Source organism: Stegostoma tigrinum, chromosome 34, assembly GCF_030684315.1.
Source record: "Stegostoma tigrinum isolate sSteTig4 chromosome 34, sSteTig4.hap1, whole genome shotgun sequence".
NCBI classification, from domain to species: Eukaryota; Metazoa; Chordata; class Chondrichthyes; order Orectolobiformes; family Stegostomatidae; genus Stegostoma; species Stegostoma tigrinum.
This window is the reverse complement of record NC_081387.1, coordinates 12,110,556-12,132,300: the sequence shown is the minus strand read 5'-3', so window position 1 is coordinate 12,132,300 and position 21,745 is coordinate 12,110,556. Positions and strand designations below refer to the sequence as shown.

At 46.0% G+C, this 21,745-nt stretch overlaps 1 protein-coding gene across 1 annotated transcript in view; it reads left to right on the top strand.

Moving 5' to 3' along the window:
- The first annotated feature begins 281 nt into the window (after positions 1-281).
- The window catches only part of LOC125446620 (flotillin-1-like), a 37,131-nt gene continuing 15,667 nt past the window's right edge, over positions 282-21,745 (top strand). Inside the window, exons 1-4 of the mRNA XM_048520326.2 lie at positions 282-445; positions 11,503-11,575; positions 20,414-20,489; positions 20,796-20,886. Coding sequence (XP_048376283.1) covers positions 11,530-11,575; positions 20,414-20,489; positions 20,796-20,886 — 213 coding nt within the window. The 5' untranslated portion in view covers positions 282-445; positions 11,503-11,529. The remainder of the gene's footprint in view (positions 446-11,502; positions 11,576-20,413; positions 20,490-20,795; positions 20,887-21,745) is intronic.

Genomic DNA, 21,745 nt, shown 5'->3' with positions numbered 1-21,745 from the left:
GAAAAATGTCTTGGGTGGTGGGGTCGGATTGTAGATGGCGGAAGTGTCGGAGGATGATGCGTTGTAACTGCGGATGCTGGAGAATCCGAGATAACAAGGTGTGGAGCTGGATGAACACGGCAGGCCAAGCAGCATCAGAGGAGCAGGAACGTTGACGGTTCGGGCCTCGACTCTTCATCAGAAAGGATTGACTCCTCCCCGCCGGGGGTGGCGCTGTGCCAGGAAGATTGCCCCCTCCTCCTCCCAGCTGTTTGGCGGCGCAGCGTTGACTCCTCCCCTCCGGGGGTGGCGCACTCTGCGGAGGACCGGGTCTGCCCGCTTGTTTGTTGGGAGTTGAAGCTTTGGCTCGGGTGTGTCAGCCTGTGATCGCAGAGAAAGGCGGAGGAGAGGGAGCTGGGAGCTTTTGGGAAAGTGTGGCCGCAGGAGCAGCTGGTGGAGGGGACAGGTGAGTGCCGACGGCCCATAAAGCTTGACGTGGAGAGCGGGAGGTGGGTAGGTGGGAGGGTTGGCTTGGACCTGAACTTGGGCCTTCAGCAGCAGGACAGCCCCCGGGCTCTGGGCTCTCCCGTTGCGCAACAAGCCAGGCACCCAGATGTTGTGAGGAAACTGCAGCCCTGTGGCAGAGGAGGAGCAAAGGGAAAGCTTAAACCCCAGCAGCAGTCACGCACCTTCTCACTGTTTCCAAGTTTGTTCTGTGCTAGATGTCTGCCATGTTTCGCATCTCCCTCCCTTCGGGGCTGGGCTTCTCTTTTTGTTTGCTGTGAATTTTTTTTCCCAGTAACACTTCAAGTTGCCTCAGTGATGAGCTCCTTGGAGGGAGGGGTGTGGGGCCTAGAGAAAGCAGTGAGGACTGTGGTGGTAAAGACAAGGCCAGAAACCACACGAAGCCAGGTAGTAGCCCCAACAGGTTTGTTCAAAGTTAGAATTGTGTTTCCAAACAAACCTGTTTGTACCATGACCCTGGTGTTGAGTGGTGTCTGACCTTGTCCACCCTCGTCCAACAGTGGCACCTCCATGTTGTGGTAAAGACAGAAAGTGTGGAGGTACTCCACAGGGAGCTCCCTGTGGACAGAGGAAACATGATTAATATTTTAGGTCTGATATGAATTGCCGCAGAGTGCAGTGGAGGCCGGGACGTTAGATGCCTTCAAGGCAGGGATCGACAAATTCTTGAACTCAAAAGGAACCAAGGGCTACAGGGAGAGTGCAGGGAAGTGGAGTTTAAATGCTCATCAGCCATGATTTAAATGGCGGAGTGGACTCGATGGGCCGAATGGCCTTACTTCCACTCCTATGTCTTATGGTCTTATGAATTGTTAAAATGGCAACTCCGTACCCCTCTGCACTGGTGCTGGTGGATCCTGCCAAATTTTGCCTTCGCTCTGCATTTATCTTCAGTTCTTCCCATCATCTGCAGTATTTCGCTTTGTGTTTAGAAGTTATGGAAGAATCCCTGCAAAAGCAGAGGGGAAGATGGACTGCTGATGGTTGAAGGAGAAGTCAAGCGAGGAGGGACTGTGGGGGAGAGTGATAAAGAATTTGAAAGGCTACAATTGGGGGGGAAAAAGATGTTTATTCTTGCAGACAACTGACAGTGATTTGCTGGGGAAAGTTTGTTTTCTGTAGCTCTGCTCATTTAACTTACGTTTATTTGTCAAGAGTCAAAATAACAGCACGTGTGAATTGGGAGGTGGGGCTGAAGAATGTTGCTCGGGTAAAGGTGAAGGATTCACGGTGTCCGTTTGGAAGTTGCTGTTAAGAGTCTTTGTGAGTTGTTGCAGTGCATTTTGTGGATGGAGGATATGCACTGCACCACTGTGTGTTGGTGGTGGGAGTGAATGTTTGTGGATGTGGTGCAACTCAGCTGGTTGCTTTGTCCTATTGGACTGCAAATGGAAATATTCCATTACGCCCCGATTTCTAATTTACAGATGGTGGATAGGCTTTGGGGAGTCGGGAGGTGAGCTTCTCGGCACGACATTTCCAGTTTCTCGCTGATCTTCTCACCTCAGTGTTTGTATAGAGTCCTAGATATAGTTATATAGTGGGAAACAGACCCTTTGGACCAACCAAAATCTCAAACTAAATTAGTCCCACCTGCCTGCATTTCGGCTGTATCCGTCCAAACATTTCTTGTTCACTTCCTCTGGAAGTTCATTCCACACACGAACTACTCTCTCTGGGGGGAAAAATAATATCTTCGCGTCTTTGGTAAATCTTTCTCCTCTCACCTTAGAAATATGACCCCTGGTCTTGAAATTGCCCACTCTGGGGAAAAGACACCTGCCATTCACCTCATCTGTGCCCCTCATGATTTTATAAACTTTGAAAATGTCACCCCTTAACCGCCTATGCTCCAGTGGAAAAGAAGTTTCCATAATATCCAGCTTCTCCTAACTCAGCAGCAACCATGGGGTAAATCTTTTCTGATCCCTCACCAATTTAATAATAGCCTTCCTATGAAAAGGTGACCGGAACTGGACCCTGTACTCCAAAAGTGGCTTCGCCAATGCCCTGCACATGACTTCCCAACTCCTGTACTCAGTGGTCTGAGCAATGAAGGCAAGCATGCTAAATGCCAACTTAACCACCCTATCTCCCTGTGATACAAACTGCAATGAATTATGTACCTGATTATGGATTTGTACCTGGTCCAGTTGATAACTGGTTAAAGATAACCCTTAATGTTGATGGGAGGATTCGGCCATGGTCGTCATGTTGAATGTCAGAGGAGATGGTCTGATTTTCTCACGTTGATGGCCCATAATTGTCTGACACTGGAGTGTCTGAATCTGACTTGCCATTTACTATCCCACGTCTGAACATTGCTCAGATCTTGCTGTAAATCGTGCAGCGCAGGTTCACAGGGATAGGACTGAGAAACATCAGTTGAATGGAAAGATTGAAGAAGTTAGGCTTTGGAGTAAAGAAGGCTAAGAGGAGATTTGATAGAGCTCTAGAATATTTGCAAGAAGTCAGGATGGAGAGAATGGGGGAATCAGTTTATTTTAGTGGGGTTTTTTTGAGAACCACGGTGCAGTGACATAAGGTATATAACAAATATGAAAGGCAACACCAGGAAAAGGCATTTTTACTCAAGTGGTTCCTATCTGGAATGAACTGCCTGACAGTGCAAGCATGTCCAGTCAGGGCTTTGTAACAGGAATTATTTGACAAAAAGAAAATTGTAGAGAGGGTTGTGGCACTTGTTGACCTGCAGTTGCCAAGAGATTGCATTGGCATTGTGTGCCGAATGGCTTCCTCCTGTGCTGTTCTGTGGTTCTGCTCTGTGAAGCTTGGAGGTACAAGGGCAAAGGCTAACTTAGTGATATACTGTTCCAGCCACTTGTATGCTACGAGCCTCATTGCAACGATACCGTTTCAGTGCCTGCATCTGTGAGAGTGAGAGAAATGATCCAGTCGACAAAAGGTAGTGGCTGAAGGTATTTGGGCAGTCAAGAAAAGCTTTCAAAATGCTAGGATAATGAGAGACCCTTGGAGGAAAGGGGGACTGCAGGCTAAATGCTAACTTAACCACCCTATCTCCCTGTGATACAGAACAAAGTCGAACAGTCCTTTCACAACCTCACTTCCACTTCCTCAATCGACTGATATCTAGTTCTAAACTGCATTCCTGAGGCTAAAGCAAGAAAAGATCTGAGCAGTTTGACTGTCCGTCGGGGTATTCAGAGGGAAGAAGAGAAGCAAATTGACCAAAGGGAAGAAAAGACTAAGAGACCGAGAGGGGCAAAAATGAAAAGCCTTAAGAAAATAGAAAGAGCTGGGAGGAGAGATGATGGTTTATTGGTTAAGTCAGTGGGCTAGCATTCTGGGCGAATGCTGTGCTAACAGGTTTAAATTCCACCATTGCAGCTGGTGGAATATAAATTAAATTAGCGTGTGTTGAATGCAAAACTCATCTGTGTAATAGCAATCGTGAAACTATAATCAATTGTAGCAAAAAGCCAGCTAGTTCGTAACATCCTTTACAGAGGGCAGTCTGCCATCCTGAGCTGGTGGGACCTACGAAGAACTCCAACTCCCTGGAAACAGACCCTTGGCTCCAACCAGTCTATGCCCACCATGTTCCCAACCTAAACTAGTCCCGCCTACCTGCACTTGGCCCATATCCTTCCGAACCTTTCTTGTTCATGAAATCATCCAAATGTCTTTTCGACGTTGTAACAGTACTTGCATCAGCCACTTCATCAGGCAGTTCATTCCACACACACAAACTTCTCTGTGTAAGAAAAAAAATTGCCCCGATGTCCTTTTTAAATCTTCCTCCTCTCACCTTAAAAGTATGTCCCCTAGCTTAGAACTCCTCCATCCTGGGGAAAAGACCTGCCACTCACCTGTCATGATTTTATAAGCCTCAATAAGGTTAACCCTCAACCTCCAACATGCCAATGAGAAGAGTCCCAGTCTTTTCAGTCTGTTTTTATAACTCAAACCCTCCATTCCCAGCAACACCCTGGTAAATCTCTTCTGAACTCTGTCTGGCTTAATAATATCCTTTCTGTTAACAGGGTGACCAGATCTACACGCACTGTTCCAGAAGAGGCCTCACCAATGTCCTGTATAACTTAATGTGGCAGAGTGTGTAGCTGAGATGCAGTTGGGGATAGGTTATGTGTGCAGGCCCTGACTGGAGACCGTCATACCCTGAAAGAGTGAAAAGACTAATGCAGTGGGGGCTAAGTGTTACGTTTGACTGCACAGGGCTCTAGAAAGTACCTTGGCACTATGAAAATGCAAACGGTTGCTGTAATGGTATTGCATCCTATCGGTGTGGCAATTGAATGGGCAGTGCTGTCAGGTTCTTGGGCAATCCTCCTGCCTCAGGAATGCAGTTTAGAACTAGATATCAGTCGAGTGAGGAAGTGGCCGTGAGGTTGTGAAAGGACTGTTCGACTTTGTTCTGGAAAATCAAACCGTTTCTATTTGTTGCTCAATTTAATGTGTAACCCTAATTCATGCATCGCATCCCCACAACTGTGGTTATCCATAACATTTTAATGTATTCATGGAGAAACGTTGATGATTCTCACAACTTCACTTGTGAGCTCAGTTCAATCAAGACAGAACAATGACTGCTGGAAACTCTCCCAAAATAAGGGAGCACTCTGAATGCAACGTATCTTCAGAATTGTTTTAATTGTGCTCTGCTGACCCGTCTAACCGTTCTCACTTAATTTGCCCTCCAGAAATGCCCCATAACTTGGGTTGTGGTGATAAATTTGTGTCTGGGGTTGGGGAAGTGCTGTCTGCTCAGTGGAGCTGGAGGGAGTAGCATGCCTGACCCTGAGTACATACTCCTGTCCACAATGTACAGCCGGCAGAGAGCCGTGTTGTCAGTGGTGCTGTCGTTCAGAGATGCCCTGGCAAAATCTTGCAGGATCTCTTCTTCTCTTCCCCCCCCGCCCCCACCAACCTAACACACGCATACAGAAGCATGCTGTCACCCACACTCTCTCTCTCACAATCACATGTGCACTCCCTCTCATGCACACAGTACACGTAGAACTGTTGGAAAGAGAGAGCACCAGAGGTGTGGCCAATGTTAATCCCTCAAAAGGCTGTCACAAGTAATCCAAGAGATTGTGTGTGTCAGCCTGTCATGTGACTTTGTGGGATCTTGCTGTGCTTGGTATTGGTTGCCATGCCAAATACTTCACCGCCTCGGCTCCTTTGTGAGGGGGGGGGAAAGCACGTGATTACCTATAATGTGCACCACGATGTCTGGGGAGAGTGTGTGGGGACAGCTTTATAAATTCAGGTCTGTTGTATGGATTCACGTCCTAACAGCCAAGAAGCTGTTTTTTTTTCCTCTTTCCCCTTTGATCAGACGCCCTTGTTTGTTATCTGCATGCTGACAGGCACCTCACCCTGACCGAGTGCACAAACAGTTAAGCTTCTTAACCTCCCTGTGCACTCTCTCTTTTTATAGAGCTATGTTATAGTGAACAACTCAGAAACAAGGTGAGGTCAGTCAAAGCACACCGCTTAGCTGTTGTAAAATGCAAAATTTGTAAGCTTGAAGTTTGAAGAGAGATGGGAGGTTGTGCAGAAGAGCGTGAGAGACAGTGTGTCGGGGATTGAGCTTGGCAGACAGTATACGATTGTGAGAGAATTGATAATGTTCAGAAATGTGGAGAGTTTCCAGAAAGAGGTGTGTAGTTGCTGATTGCATTTCCCTGATGGCTGTGTGAGGTTTTCCCTGTGAGTGAGGATTCCGATGGGGATGAAAAAGCTACATGTGCTGCGTCTACCGAATGCTGGTACCATGGCCCTCAGTGTGTGGCAGTGAGAACCTCAAGTAAGAAGCTGGCTCGTGCTATTTATTTATTTTTCCCAAATTGCAAGACCTTTCAGTCATGCAGAGGCAGGCTTGCGTTGTTAGAAACTGAACTGCCCGGAAGCAGGTCACTGACCCTGTCATATCTGTCCCGGCTCTCTCTGAAAGTTATATATACTGACAGTTGTGCAGCATGGAAACAGACCTTTCGGTTCACCTTGTCCATGCCGACCAGATATCCTAAATTAATCTAGTCTCATTTGCTAGCGTTTGGCCAATAGCTCTCTAAATCCTTCCTATTCATGTGCCCATCCAGTTGCCTTTTAAATGTTGCAATTGTACCAGCCTCCACCACTTCCTCTGGCAGTTCATTCCAAACACACTCCGCCCTCTGTGTGAAAAAGTTGTCCCTTAGGTCCCTTTTAAATCTTTTCCTTCTCACCTTAAACCTATACTCTAATTTTGGACTCCACTACCCTGGGGAAAAAGACCTTGTCTATTCACCCTATCCGTGCCCCCCATGATTTTATAAACCTGTGTAAGATGACCTCTCAACCCCGACCCTCCAGGGAAAATAGCCCCAGCCTATTCAGTGTCTCCCTGTAGCTCAAATGCTCCAATCCCATTTGTTCAATTATGTCACTACAAATTACAGGTTGAACGATGCAATCATCTCGATTATCCAATTAAATAAAAACTATTTAAAAAACCTTACTAGGTAAAATTAATTCATCAACCATGATTATCAAAACCCATTATCTGATCATTTAACCCATTGTAGTTCACAAGGATTTGTGCGTGAACTGGCCAATCTGCTAGCCTATTTTAACAATACTGACTACGTTTTGACATTCGCTAGTTGGCAGTGGCATGGATGAGGATATCCAGTGGATATGAAAGACGCAAGTGCAAATAGACAGGTTTGGGGTTTAAGCCAATTACGGATCATCCAAGTGTTACAAATTTCATGAAAACCAGAAGCACTGCTGTAAATCAGAGACAAAACCAGAAGCTGCTGGAAAAGCGTCAGTTCTGAGGAAGCGTCACCGGACCTGAAGCGTTAAATCTGATTTCACCTTACAGGTGGTGCCAGATGTGCTGGGGTTTTCCAGCAACGTCTGTTCATGCTTCAACCCGTTTCACATTCACTGAGTAATCCAGTGCGTTTTGTGCCTGTTCCCTGTTCTTGGCACATTTCAGACTGGCCCGTGTGTTAATCGCTGCTGGGATTGCAGAGGCATTGCCTTCTTTCACAGGTCGGAGTCTGCTGTCTGCTTCGAGGGTGGCCAGGATGCAGGAAGGTGTGGAATATTGTGCTGAAAGACAAAAGAGAGTTGCATTTGTACACTGCCGCTTACCGTCACGGGACATCTCCACCAAAGTCAGTGCTGTAGTGTCAGAGTGCGACCGTGATTGTAATGTTGGGGAAACAGTGACATTGCCCAGGGTGAGCGTCACCTGTGATGGTGGAGGTGGTGCTCAGCACAACAGGGAAGATGGTACAGAGTGGGGATCTCTCACCAGTCAAGGAACCCCCACCTCTGGCAGCGCAGCCGGAGTTTTGGCATTAATGTTCAGGAGAGGAGCTCCAGCGAGCGAGCTGACGCTGGTGAAACACCCTGTGATGGCTCCTAAATGGCCTCAAGTGCGAGTGAAGCCTTCAGTTACGGTGGGTTCCTCATTTCCCCACTGTCTGCTGAGCATCAGCGGCAGCAGCGGCCTGTCCCTGCGGCAACGTTCAGGCAGCCCCCGGTCGAGGGCAGCCAGCGACTGCTTCTTCCTCTGTGTCGCCAACAAGATGGGACGCGCACCAGTGACTCTCTGTGCCTAACTCTGGGAGAGGTGACAGTGGGGGTTTAACGCAGCGGTTGAGGGCCGTGAGCCGGAAGTCCCCGTTTTACCGATTACTGTGGGGCTCCCTCTGACACCCCCAGGCAGTATTTGCAGATGTGTGCTGCCTCAAGTCCGCGAGGTTGGAGGGGGTGTGTCAGTTCGTTAGATGGGCCAGCGTGCGATGCAGACCGCTGGCTGTGGTCCCTATGTAAGACTGTGCGCCTCAGCCTTGCCTCTCGCCTGAGGCACAGTGACACCCCCACCAGTCGTGTTTCCCCAACGATGGAGCAGCCCTTGTCAGTGTTGAAGCAGCTGGGCTGATAACTGTATCTAAATGGCAGGGAGGTACTGATCACTGGAAAGAGCCCCAGGTTACTATTGTATTTACTTTGCTCAGAGGGTGTGATGTCGCTGCCCAACCCAGCATTTATTGTCTCTTCCTAGTTGTGTGGAGAGCAGAGTTCACCATGTTGTCTTGGGTCTGGAGTCATATGTAGGCCAAGAACGGGTAAGGCTAGAAACGTAGAAAGCAGGAGCAGGAATAGACTGTTTGGCCCCTTCGAGCTGGCAGCATCACCTGGCATATTCAAGGCTGATTTCCCAACCCATTATCCTGCTCCTGTTTTCTCCCCATTCCATTTCACGCTAAGAACAATGTCTAACTGCTTGAAAACATTCAGTTTTTTGGCCTCAACCGTGATCTGTGACTGATAATTTCACAGCCTCACCACTCTCTGGGTCAAGGAATTTCTCCCCATCTCAGTCCTGAAGGGTCTACCCCAAATCCTCATGCTGTCATCCTTGGTTCTGGACTCCCTCGTCATTGCGGACACACTTTCTGCATTTATCCCATTGACTCCTGTTAAAATCTTTATAGATTTCTGAGAGATCCTCCTCATTCTTTTTAATTCCAGTGCATATAGTCCTATCCAATCTGGTCTCTCTTCATACGTCAGAAACTGATCAGGTGACTGATGTTGGGTGCCGCTCTACCACTAATCGTCACCACCCCTGCAAAAAAGGGGAACTACGGTCTTGCCCCTTTCCATTCGGCATCCTCTTTGCTATTCTTCCCGAAGTGCAATTGATCTTAAATAATTTCTGAAGAACCTGCTCAAAGATATTATTGCACACTTATTGCACTATTTCAACCTGGGTCTTGTGGCTCAGAGGTAGGAACACTAACATAAGACCTCTTCCCTAGAGGGCATTGGTGCACCAGGTGGGTTTTTACAATGAGCAACAATGGTCACAAATTGCCCTTTGAATTTTTTTGTTTTAATTCCAGTTTGTTTTTATTGAATTCACGTTTCACCATCTGCCAGAGTAAGACTTGAACCCACGTCTTCAGAGCCTCGGTCCTCAAACCCCACCACTGGAGATGGTAAAATTTGAATTCAGTTAAAAAGCCTAACGATGACTGCTTTTGAGTTTCATGCCTCCTGTTCTTGATCCTTTCATGGGGAGTGGGAACTTTCTATCTCTCTCCACACCCTTGATGGTTTTGATGGGCTGTCAAATCTCTTTTCAACCTTCTGTTCAGGCAGATAAGCCCTAGCTTCTGCAGTCTACCTCCATGACTGAAGTTCCTGATCCCATTCTTGTAAATCTTTTCTGCAGTCTGTCTACCATCTTCATATCCTTTCTAAAGTGTGGCACCCAGCACTGGATGCAGTACCACGACAGGGCTAATGTCCTTTATAAGTTCAACAAACATGACTCGCTCGCATTTTCACTCTGTGACAGACTAAGATTCAGCGGTGTAAACTTTATTAGCTGTTCCCTCAACCTGTCTGGCTACTTTTTAATGACTTCTATACTTAATCACTTCTTCTCCCTTTAGAGTTGCATCCTTTATTGTGTGCTTCCTTGTGAAATGAATCACTTCAGATTTCTCTGTGTTGAACTGTCACTAGTCTGCCTTTCACAGACTTGTCTATGCCTGTTTGAAGTTCTGCACTGTACTCATCATTCACAATGTTTGAACTTTGTATCTTGGAGTCATACAGCATGGAAATAGACCCTTTGGTCCAAGTCCATGCTGAACATAGTCCCAAACTAAACTAGTCCCATTTGCCTGCTCCTGGCTATGTCCCTCCAAACCCCCCTCATTCATGGATTGTCCAAATCCCTTCCAAATATTGTAACTGTACCTGGATCCACCACTTCCTCTGGAAGTTTATTCCACTTACAAACTGCCCTCTTTAAAGAGAATTTGCCGCCATATCTGTTTTAAATCTCTCTCCACTCATCTTAAGAATAAAAGTATCATCCACGGAATTTGAAATTGCTCCCTGTGCATCAAGGTCTAGGTTGTTTATTAGCTTGAGGAGTAAGATCCCATTGACTCCTGGGGAATTTCACTATAAACTTTCATCCATCACTGACAGCAGTTTCCCGCCATTTGGCCAATTTTGTATTACATTGCAATATCTGTCTTATTCTGAGAGTTGTAACTTTGCTCATGAGTCTATTGTGCAGCACTGTATCTTGATTTTATTTTGAAGTCTATGTATATCCCTCACAAAGCATTACACTCATCAATCCTTTGTTACTTTTAAAAAAAAAAGCAGATTAGCTAGAGTTTTGCTTATTTTTGTCAGCAGAGACCAATTGGCCTGTCTGTGTTGTAAAACATAAGTCGCAAACAGTTTGTGCAGTTGTAGTAAAAGTACAGCAGTCGGATTCATTTTTAACTTGCAAACTGCCTGTGTCCTCACGCTTATCAAGACCTGTTCCTCTGCACCACCTGCTTCCACTGACCTCCTTGGCTCGCTGACTGGTAAAACTTTGATTTTCAAATGCTGCTTGCCTTCAGATTCCCTCATACTTTGACAAGGCTCTTCCCTTTGGTCTGGAAAGCGGTTTTCCTCTGCCACATTAGACCAAGCAACCCAAACGCCCCTACCCTGAAATAGGATGGTGGCAGCAACCCCTCCTCAGGGACAGCAGTTATGCAGATAGCCTAACGTCACATGGTTGATCAGAGGTGAGAATTGGTGCTAGGACACTCTGTAATCTACAATCGTCCAGTATCTTTGATTTGCTTTGTTTCTAACCTCGAGCATATCCTGGAGTTTAATTGCTCCTCCATTCATGAACAGGCCTTTAGTTGCCTGGGGCCTAAGCTCTGGGATTCCTTGCTGAACATCTCTGCCTGTCTCAGCTCTTAGAAAGTACTCCTTCAAATTTGTCTCTCTGACTGAGCTTTCGGCACCTGTCTTAATATCTCGTGTGGCTCGTTGTCAGATGACGTTTGACCGTTGCCGCAAAGTACCTTGGAATGTTTGATTTTGTGGTTGATGGAATGCCCTGGTACATTTGGCTTCGTGTCACTTAGCAGCTAATCATAGTTTTTCCCTTTTTTTCAGGATTCTTTGTGACTCCGCAACTTCAACATGTCGTTCGAAACTTGTGGTCCCAATGAGGCCATGGTTGTTTCAGGTATGTGGATGTTGCTTCCCCTTATGTTGAGTTGTGTGTAGCTCACCTGCACTGACCGCAGTCCACCCCATGCAGGTATCGCTGGCCTGCACTCTGGAGAAATTTTCAGCCTCAACCCTTCTAACCCCGAGGCGGCTTCTGGGACCCTGCGCAGTATGCAGAGCGGGTCTCAGTCATCAAAGGCTCCAGAGTGAATAACAAAGGCGGGGAGGGGGGGGACAAAAGAACAAAGAATATACATTTTTAAAGCCCGTCCCTCAACATCAGGCAGTTCCAAAACACTTTGCAAGCAGTGAATTACTGTTTGTGTCGACTGTGCGTAGTTTCGGTCTCCATATCTCAGCAAGGATGTTTTCGGCACAGATGGAGTGTAACAGAGATTTCCCAGACTTGTTCCTGGGATGGCGGGATTGGAGAATGCAGACCCAGCTTGCCTAAAGTTCCCAAGAATGAGAAGTGACCTCAATTAAACATACCAAATATTTAAAGCGATAGATTAGATGCAATTAAGATGTTTCCCCTGGTTATAGAGTTTTGAACTAGGGGCCGCAACTTAAAATAAAGAGGGCGCAATTTGGATGATGAAATTTGTTTTTATTCTGAAGTTGTTAGTCTTTGGAATCCTCTACCACAGAGGGCTGCAGAGCTTAGTCTTTTCGTGCATTTAATGTAGAGGTTGATAGATTTCTGATTGCCAATGGCTTAAAGTGCTCTGGAGACAGAGTTGATAAAAGACATTTGAAGTGTTTGATTAGTCATGTTTGTATTGAATGGGATGCAGATTCAGTGCGCTGAATGGCTTACTCCTGTTTCTGTGCTTGAAGTGTAGTCGCTGTTGAAAGGGTCTGCAAGTAGCAACAAATTAAACACGTTACCTGTTTCTCATGACTTTATACAAGGAATAAATATTGGCTTGGAAACCTAGATAATCCCCGAAAAATAGCAGGATTTTCCTACCCAACTAAAAAGGGCAGACAGGGCCTCAGTCAAGCTCAGGTTTTCTTTGGGGATGTGCGGTGCTTACCCGAATACTGTACTGGTTAGCACAAGCGTCTGGAGTGAAGCACTCATCATTCCCTGACTTGGGAGAGAAAGCCCGGTCGCCGGAGGTTGCAGCTTCTGCTGAGCCTTCGACCTGGGCTCCCTGATGAGGACAGAGGTTGCAAGGAGTGCGTGAGGTGATCCTTGGGAAAGGGAACACTTCTGTTTATTATCCCAGTTTGTGAGCAGACTCTCTCTCATGTGACTTGACCTCAATTGCTGAGCAGTTGAGTTTATACAGGATTACTGTAACAGTAACCACCCACACTTGCTGTTTATAGTGACAGAGTTACAATTGAGTTTAATTGATGCATCTTGTGTTTCTCATGCTTCCTACTTGCTCACCTCTGCTTTTCGTCTCTTAACTTGCTTGCTGGACCTCTGCTGGCTTCCAGTTTTTGCAGTTATTCAGCTTGAAAACTTTTTTGCTTGACTTTGTCACACTCCTCCTCCCTCTCTTGGTAGATTGTTCCAGCCCTACACAGTCAGATCGTTGTCATTACAATTTTGACCTTGCTGAATTTCATTGGTGTCCACAGCTAGCGCTGCATTAGCATTGCGTTTTAGAATTCCCTTCCTAAACCCCACTGCCTCATTACCTTTCTCTAAAATGTCCCTTAATTCCTTTCAATTGTTCTCATAGCTCCTTATGCAGGTCAGTAGCTAACGTTGTTTGATAAATCGCTTTAGGACACTTTACTACACCGAAAGTGCCATAAGCAGATTTGTTTGTTCATAGTACATACGTGTGTGCTTGTGTTTGCAAGTATGGGTCGTTGGCACAGAAAGAACTTTCTACTGAAGCTAGAAATCTGGGGCACATATATGGGCAGGAAACAGCCAAGATAAACCCTTGTTAACCACAGTCCCACCAAGATGGCAAGTGCTATTTTTAATTTTAAAAAAACTAGTTAAAGTGTCTTTTAATGTCAGGAGGAGTGATTGAAAGAACTTGCATGTATATAAGACATGCTGGAACAGTGAAAGGTGTTAAAGTGCTTCACAGCCACTTTTTAGTACTTTTGAGAATTTTCATCACGGCCGTGATGTAGGCAGATCGACAGCTGGTGCCTAACTGTGATAATGTCCAGATATCCTGACTTAGTGATGGTTTTAGCTGACCGATAAATATTCGGTCACGACTCCTCTTTGAAATTGTGACCGTGGCATCTTTCATGCCTAGGAGGTTACTTGCTGTAACTTCTTACAGGAAGACTGGAACCTCTGACAGTGCTGGGCAGGAGGGGAGAAAGCCTGATAAGGATGTTTACAAGTTACTAAAGCCGTCCAACTTGTCCATGCTGCCCCGATATCCTAAAGTAAACCAGTCCCCCTTGCCAGCATTTGGCCCATATCCCTCTCAACCCTTCCTGTTCATATACCCATCCAAATACCTGTTAAATGTCATAATTGTACCTGCCTCCACCACCTCCTCAGGCAGCTCGTTCCAGAAGTCCACCACCCTCTGCATGAAAAAGTTACCCCTCAGGTCCTTTTTAAATCTTACCCCGCTCTCCTTAAACTTATTCCCTCTAGTTTTGGCGCCCCCCTACCCTGGGGAAAAAGATTTTGCCTGTTCACTGTATCCATGCCCCTCATGACATTATAAACCTTGGTAAGGGCATCCCCTCGCCTCCGATACTCCAAGGAAAATGGCCCTGGTCAATTCAGCCTCTCCCTGTAGCTCAAACCCTCCAACCGTGGCAACATCTTTGTAGATCATTTCTATACCCTTTCAAGTCTGTTAGTCAAGTTGGTCGTACACATTATTCGACTCCTACTCCTGTCCTAGCTTGCTGTGCATGCATTGGGTGAATGTGGTAAACCATTGGGAGAAAGAGCATGTTCATCACCCTTCTTTTGACTTCAAGGTGTTGAGAATCTAATTGCAGCTTTCCCATTGGTTGCTGTGGCTGTGGGGCTGATTCCAGAGCTCTTGGGGAATGTAGATACAATCCCGTTGTTCATTATATTAATATTGCTGAGCCATTGCAGGGACATTGAGAGGGAAAGAAAATGATAGAGAGAGGTTAGCAAGTGCTGGCGTTCAGTAATTGAATGCAGTATGGCTTGATAAAGTCTTTTATGTGTTAAAAGATAGTTTTGTTCATTTCCTCCTGCCCACCCCAAAATCCTCGCTGAGTGCAGCTATTGCACGCGCAGCACTCAGCAAGCATGCCAATCCCTTCAACAGAACTTATTGAAATGGAGCAGGAAAATGTATACAGGGTTTGCCACAATCTTTACCAAGCCTATGCAATGGATTGTATTTTGTTAAAACAAACACTTGCAGGACTTAACACAATTAATGGTAGGGTGTTATATAGACAGGGTGGTTAAGAACGTGTTTAGCATGCTTGTCTTCTTTGCTGAGACTTCTGAGTATAGGAGTTGGGATGTCATGTTGAAGTTGTACTCGACATTGGTGAGGTTTTTTCTGGAGCACTGTGTGCTGTTCTGGTCTCCCTGTTTATCAGAAGGATATTATTAAGCTGGAGAGGGCTCAGAAAAGATTTACCAGGATGTTGCTGGGTATGAAAGGCGTGAGTACTAAGAATAGGCTGGTACTTCTTCCATTGGAAAGGAGTTTGAGAGGTGACCTGATAGAGTTTTGTAAAACCGTGAGGGGCACAGATAAAGTGAATAGCAAAGGTCTTTTCCCTCGGGTGGGGTATTTCAAAACCGGGGCGGGGGGGCTTATTTTTAAGGTCAGAGGAAAAAGATTTTGCAACCTTTTTTTACAATGTAGTTTGCATGTAGAATGAACTGCCAGAGGAAATGGTGGATGCAGGTGCAGCTACGTTGTTTAAAAGATATTTCAACAGAGAGGTTAATAGGAAAGATTTGGAGGGATATGGGCCAGATGCAGGTAGGTGGGAGTAGTTTAGTTTGGGAACAAGGTCAGCATGGACTGGTTGGACTGAAAGGTCTGTTCAGGGGCTGTATGACCTAACTCGTGGTTGGAGGGGTGGCTCAGTGGTTAGGGCTGCTGCCTCACGCCACTAGGGACCCAGGTTCGATTCCACCCTTGGGAGACTGTCTGTGTGGAGTTTGTGCGTTCTCCCTGTGTCTGTGTGGTTTTGCCCCAGTTTCCTCCCACAGTCCAAAATGCACAGGCTAGGTGAATTGGCCATGGTACATGTGGGGCTACAGTGATTAGGGTGGGGAGTCTGGGTGGGATACGTTTTGGAGGGTGCAGACTCAATGGGCTGAATGCCCCCTTTCTGCACTGTAGGGATTCTGTGACCACCTGTAAACAATCCTGTAATAAATAGGGAGAGAGGGGGAGGCGGACTGAAGATGGATAGAGGAGAAGATAGGTGCAGAGTTCTCTCCCTATTTATTTTAGAATCCTCTCCCCATCCCCCTTTTCTGATGAAGGATCTAGGCCCGAAACGTCAGCTTTTATGCTCCTGAGATGATGCTTGGCCTGCTGTGTTCATCCAGCTCCACACTTTGTTATCTTGGATTCTCCAGCATCTGCAGTTCCCACTATCTCGGTAAACAATCCTGTGCTTTGTTCTAAGAAATGTGGAATCTTACCACCCAAGAGGAGACTCCTCTGATCGCTATCTCAAGCATGGTCAAGGATGTGTAATAATTCCTGGCCTAACCAACCATCTGTACATCCCATGAGTAAATATATTAAAGTATACTGCCCATTCTGCTTCCCCCACCCTACCCCTCCCAATACATTTTCTTGAAGTGCTGCAATTTTTCTTTTTCCATTCTCTGCACAATTAACCATTTCCCTTTTAAAACCAGTAAATGATCTGCCATCTCCTCAGGAGCTACGTTCCAGCTCCTTAACCAGTCATTGCATAAAAATATTTTCCCGTGGCAGCTTTGATCATTTTACCATTTTCCTTAAATCTGTGCCCTCTGTTTCTTGATCTTGGTGGGGAAAAGTTGCTCTCTTTTGACCCTGACTATTTCTCTTACGTTATTAGACATCTGTGTCAAATCTCCTCTCAATCTCCCTTATTCTGAAGAGATCAACTCCAGCTTTTCCAAACTCCCCATGTGATTGAAGTCCCCTTCAGTCATGTTTGTCTTTTCTATACTGTCTCCAAAGCCTTCACAAGATGCTGTGCTTCAGTTGATGCCAGACTAATGTAAGTACCTTGCTTTTGTATATCTATGTAAGGCGGGGTGGGGGGGGATTGTTGAGTTCAGATTAGACTACCTACAGTGTGGAAACAGGCCCTTTGGCCCAACAAGTCCACACCGCCCCTTGAAGAATCCCACCCAGACCCATCCCCCTATAACCCACACACCCCTGAGCACTATGGGCAATTTAGCATGGGCAATTTAGCATGGCCAATCCACCAAGCTTGCACATCTTTGGACTGTGGGAGGAAACCGGAGTACCCGGAGGAAACACACGCAGACACGGGGAGAACGTGCAAACTCCACACAGACAGTCGCCCGAGGCTGGAATCGAACCCAGGTCCCTGGTGCTGTGAGGCTGCAGTGCTAACCACTGAGCCACCGTGCCGCCCCAAAGTTCAGATAAATGAATGTTGGGTTTGCAATGCAGAGTGACACCAACAGCGAGAGTTTGATTCCTGCTACTATTACACAAGGCACACCCTATTTATACGAACGGAATTCAACACCAGAAAGAAATTTGTGGAAGAGGTAGATAGATAGCTGAAGGGTTCAGGAGAGCAGCAGGAAAGGGAAGTTGAGACTGAGATGAGAGCAGCCACCATTGTAATGATTGACAGAGCAGGTTCGAGGGGCTGAACTGTCTACCCCTCCTAGCTCTTACGTTCAACAGGGAAGCATTTGAGTGTGCGTAAACCTGAACGTTTACTCTCGCTCACTGAGCCTGAATGCCTCTCATGGGGACTATCAGACACCCAGAAAATTCAACACTTGCCACTCACCATCTTTTGAGTCTAATAATCCTCAACCCAACCTGACACTAAAGCTCTTGATCCTGACAAGAGCCCCAGTTTGTTATGGACCAGACTTCAAAATATATGAAGAACATAGCATTGACCCTAACTTTTTCTTCTTTTAAAGGCAAGTGCCAGGCATTGCAGTCAATTGGTCAAACTATCAATCTTGAAGCAAAACGCGCTTTATTCATTTACTGTAGTTAAAATATAACAAGAGAAAGAATTGGAATGCCTTAAACTCTATTGAAAATCTTAATCTGTTCCCAGATAGTAACAACCCATAAATGTACGCTTGGCCAAAGCAAATTCCATAAACTGGATTTTCTGACATGCAATTCTAGCAGCAGGAAGGGAACCCCCAGCTTTTAGCTGTAACAGAGAGGATACAACTTCCACATCCAGTTTCAAGACCCCAGCAGCAACTGCTACTGAAGGTTAAGACTTAAAAAGAAATCCTGGTTCTGTGGGAGATTGACCCCCACCTATTCAGACTGCTTCTGTTGTTCCAACTTTCTTTTTTAAAAAAAAAAGCCCCAAGACCTCACAAACGGTTTACTTTATTAGCTTTACAGCACTTTGTCCCAAACTTAGTTCGTAAAAATAACCAGGACCAAATACACCTCTTAAAGCCAGACTATCGTCACAGAGAGCAGCCCGATGATCTGACAGGGCTATGGTGACTTTACATTATAAAGCCCTGTGTCTATGTTCTTCAGTTATCACTTTGACTAGCCCTGCCACATTCAGCATCGGTTTGTGCACATACAGCACCAGGTGCCACTGCTCTTGCATCTCCTTTAGAATTATACCCTGTGTTTTATTGTCGTCTCCTCATTCTTCCTGCTAACATAGGTCAGTTCTCACTTCTCTGGTGAAATGGGCAGACACATTTGATGCAATGTGATTGTGTCCTCTGGGAATCTATTGCAGTTCTCTCTCAAGTCGTGAGGGTCTTGTTTTTTTCTTGAATTCCCCCAATCATCCACAACAAGCCATTTCCCTAATGATGGTCCCCATAAGCAGCAATCAGGCTCCGTGAGCGAGGGTGAATGTTCAGGTTTACACACAGTCCATTCCCTGTTGAACGTAAGAACTAGGAGCAGGAGTAGACAGTTCAGCCCCTCGAACCAGCTGTGTTCATTGTTATAATGGTGGCTGATCTCATCTCAGTCTCAACTCCCCTTTCCTGCCGCTCTCCTGGACCCTTCAGCTATCTGTCTCTTCCTCAAATTTCCTCACTGCACTGACATTCGTCACGCTGGGGTAGTATAATCCACAGCCTTTGAGGGGAGTAATTTCTCCTCGTCTCTGTTTTAAATCTGCTGCCCCTTATCCTAAATTTGTGACATCTTGTTCTAGATTGCCTTACAGGGAAAACAGTCTGCCTACGTCCACTTTGCCAATCCTTTTTGCTTCTGATATGTCTCAATTACGTCTCATCTCATCTCATTCTAAACTCCACAGATGATAGATCTAATCTGCTCACAAGACAAACCCCTCACCTTTGGATACTCTCTCATATATCTGTGTCTTAGCTCCTGCAGCCTTGAAAGCTCACCTCCCACATCAGAGATAGCAAAACTGCGGATGCTGGAGCCAGAGATAACACCATGTGGAGCTGGAGGAATGCAGTAGGCCAGGCAGCATCAGAGGACCAGGAAAGTTGACGTTTCGGGTCAGGGCCCTTCTTTGGAATTGGGGAGGGGGGAAGGGAACTCTGCCCAGTCCATTGTGTTCCTCCAGCTCCATTATATCTCACCTCCTACATCATTTGCTTCTGTTCATGCCCCATTGGCAGTTATTACATAACGCAGGCTTCTTCCTGTTGCTTTTTACCTCTGAGTTGCATAAGTTACCAAGCTGGATCTTCAAGGCTGTCAGGTTCTTCCAGTTGCCAGTATGTCTTTCCTGTTGTGGCACAGTAGCTTTTAATTCAAAATAAAACCTTTTGAGGCAACGCTGGCTCTTGAGGGAGCTTTTGGGGTTCAGGATAGAAGATTCGTAGTGTTTGTAGAGATTCCTGGAAGGCCATTAGTTTTTTTTTTCTTAGTCACTAAAAATACACGGAAATGTTTGACACAACTAGTTTTAATGATTTCCCCAGAATAGAGCTTAGAATGCATGGATTCCCACAGCTCATTGAGACTACTGTTCCCTGTAAGGCCTTAACCAGTGAATCCTATGTACTCATTCTTCCTCTAAGGCCCTGTATGTGTTTGTTTTCTGAAGAGTATATTTTATTGTATGCACTGCATATATAATGTATAGATATATGTTGTTACTCAACTGATTGTGGCCTTGACTGTCTGATCATTTGCCACATTGTTTGTGTGTTTGAATGCTAAGAGGAGGGTTGATTTCCACCAGGAACTGTGAACGTCACTAAATTTGGAGAGAATTTCAAAACTGTTGAAATTGAGGGAAGGTTTAATATGTTTTTTAATTATGAATGGTGCTTTTGGCAGGTTAATCAGGGAGACACTGAACTAGTGGTAGTCAGGCCAGTTGCGAGATTGAAAACAATTGTCAAAACATCCAGAGGGCAGAGGAGCGCATTATGTTCAGCACGAGCGCAGATTCAGTTGTACCTTCCCAAAAGGAATTGGGTATGTTGCTGCAAGGTTAGAAAGTTTCAGGGGCATCGAGAAAAGAGTAAAACGATGCATTTAATCAGATCATTCCTTCGAATAGACTTCTCCAGTGCTCCATTGCCTTTGCTGGTATAGAATGCTCTAATTCAGAGTTGTTGTCAGATCCTGTACTGCTTCACAATTTGCTGAAGCAAGAGCTGTGCCAGCACCTTTCTCAGGCGGCTGCTAAGTGGCCGCTGATTGGATTCTGTTAATTTAGCAGGACACCCTCTAAAGTGCTCCAATCTCTTCTGTTTCAGGGTTCTGCCGATCCCCGCCGGTGATGATTGCTGGAGGGCGTGTTTTTGTTTTGCCATGCGTGCAGCAGATTGAGAGGTAATGAGAGAACTGGTTGGACAGTGGGTCAGTCACTGTCCTTCACCCCCTGCCCTGCCCCCATCCCCCCTTTCCCTCTGGGACTGGTTGAGACAGTAGGAAAGGACACTGTCCTTTCCCCTGGGACTGTTTGGGACAGTGGATAAGCCAGTCTCTTGGCTGAGTAAGGTGGGAGGCGGAAGGGCATGGAATTTTTGCCGCTTTTCCAACTGAATAATGTTGCAATGCTCCTAGCCCCGCAGTCTGTTCTCTGCCTCGAACTGATACTGCTTATAACCTTCTATGTCTCTGCCATTCTCTCTCTAGAATTTCCTTGAGCACTCTAACGCTGAATGTGAAAAGTGAGAAGGTGTACACACGTCACGGTGTCCCGATCTCCGTCACAGGAATTGCTCAGGTACAGTGCTGCCCAGACTGCCCCCCCCCCCCCGCCTCCTCTCCCCCCCCCCCCCCCCAAGTATGGCTGAGTGGGGTTGTTCCTCTTCACTCAGTAAAGGACCCCATACTGGATCAATGTAACAAAATGATTTTGTCTCAGTGAGCAGTCTCCTTTAAAGGGAGAGCCGTTTTATGAGTAACGTGTATATTTTATTAAATCAAATTGTGTGGTCTCTGCCTTCCTGTAATTCTCGCTCGAAGTTCAGTTGAGCAAACATTCGAGGCCTTGAATTATTCTACCCCCAGTGTTTAATCTCTCTCACTCCCATCAAACAAGAGATCGGAAGTCACAATCAGGGGTTGTCCAAGTATAGTTGAAAGTTTGTTTCTTTGTGATGTTTGTGGAAGGATGCTGGGTTAAAGTCTGTTCCAAAGACCGGTGTCCATGTGTCAAAATAGGCAGAAAAAGTCTCTGAGGTTCACAAAGGTTTTATTTTAAACAACAGTTTCCACCGCACCCTTCTGGATCTTTGCTCTGCAGAAGCCAAATCTGTCCACCCCCAACACTTCCACCCCTTACAGCTTTTTTTATATAATATTTTATAAAAGCCCCACCACCGAATTAACAAAAGGAGTCCAGTTCATGTTACTTTTAATCCATCCGTGCGGACACATTACGGTATGTGTCTGGGGTTGGGGGTGGTTGGTGGAGGTGCATTTTGAATTCAGACCTTCTGTCCCAGAGGCAGGGAGACTGCCACTCTGCCACAAGTGCTCCTAGTTCCCAGCTCATGCCTTTATTTCAATATGTGGCCACCAAGTCATCTGTGTGACAAATGTAAAAATAACAAGTTACAGGCACTGTTCCCGGGGGGATA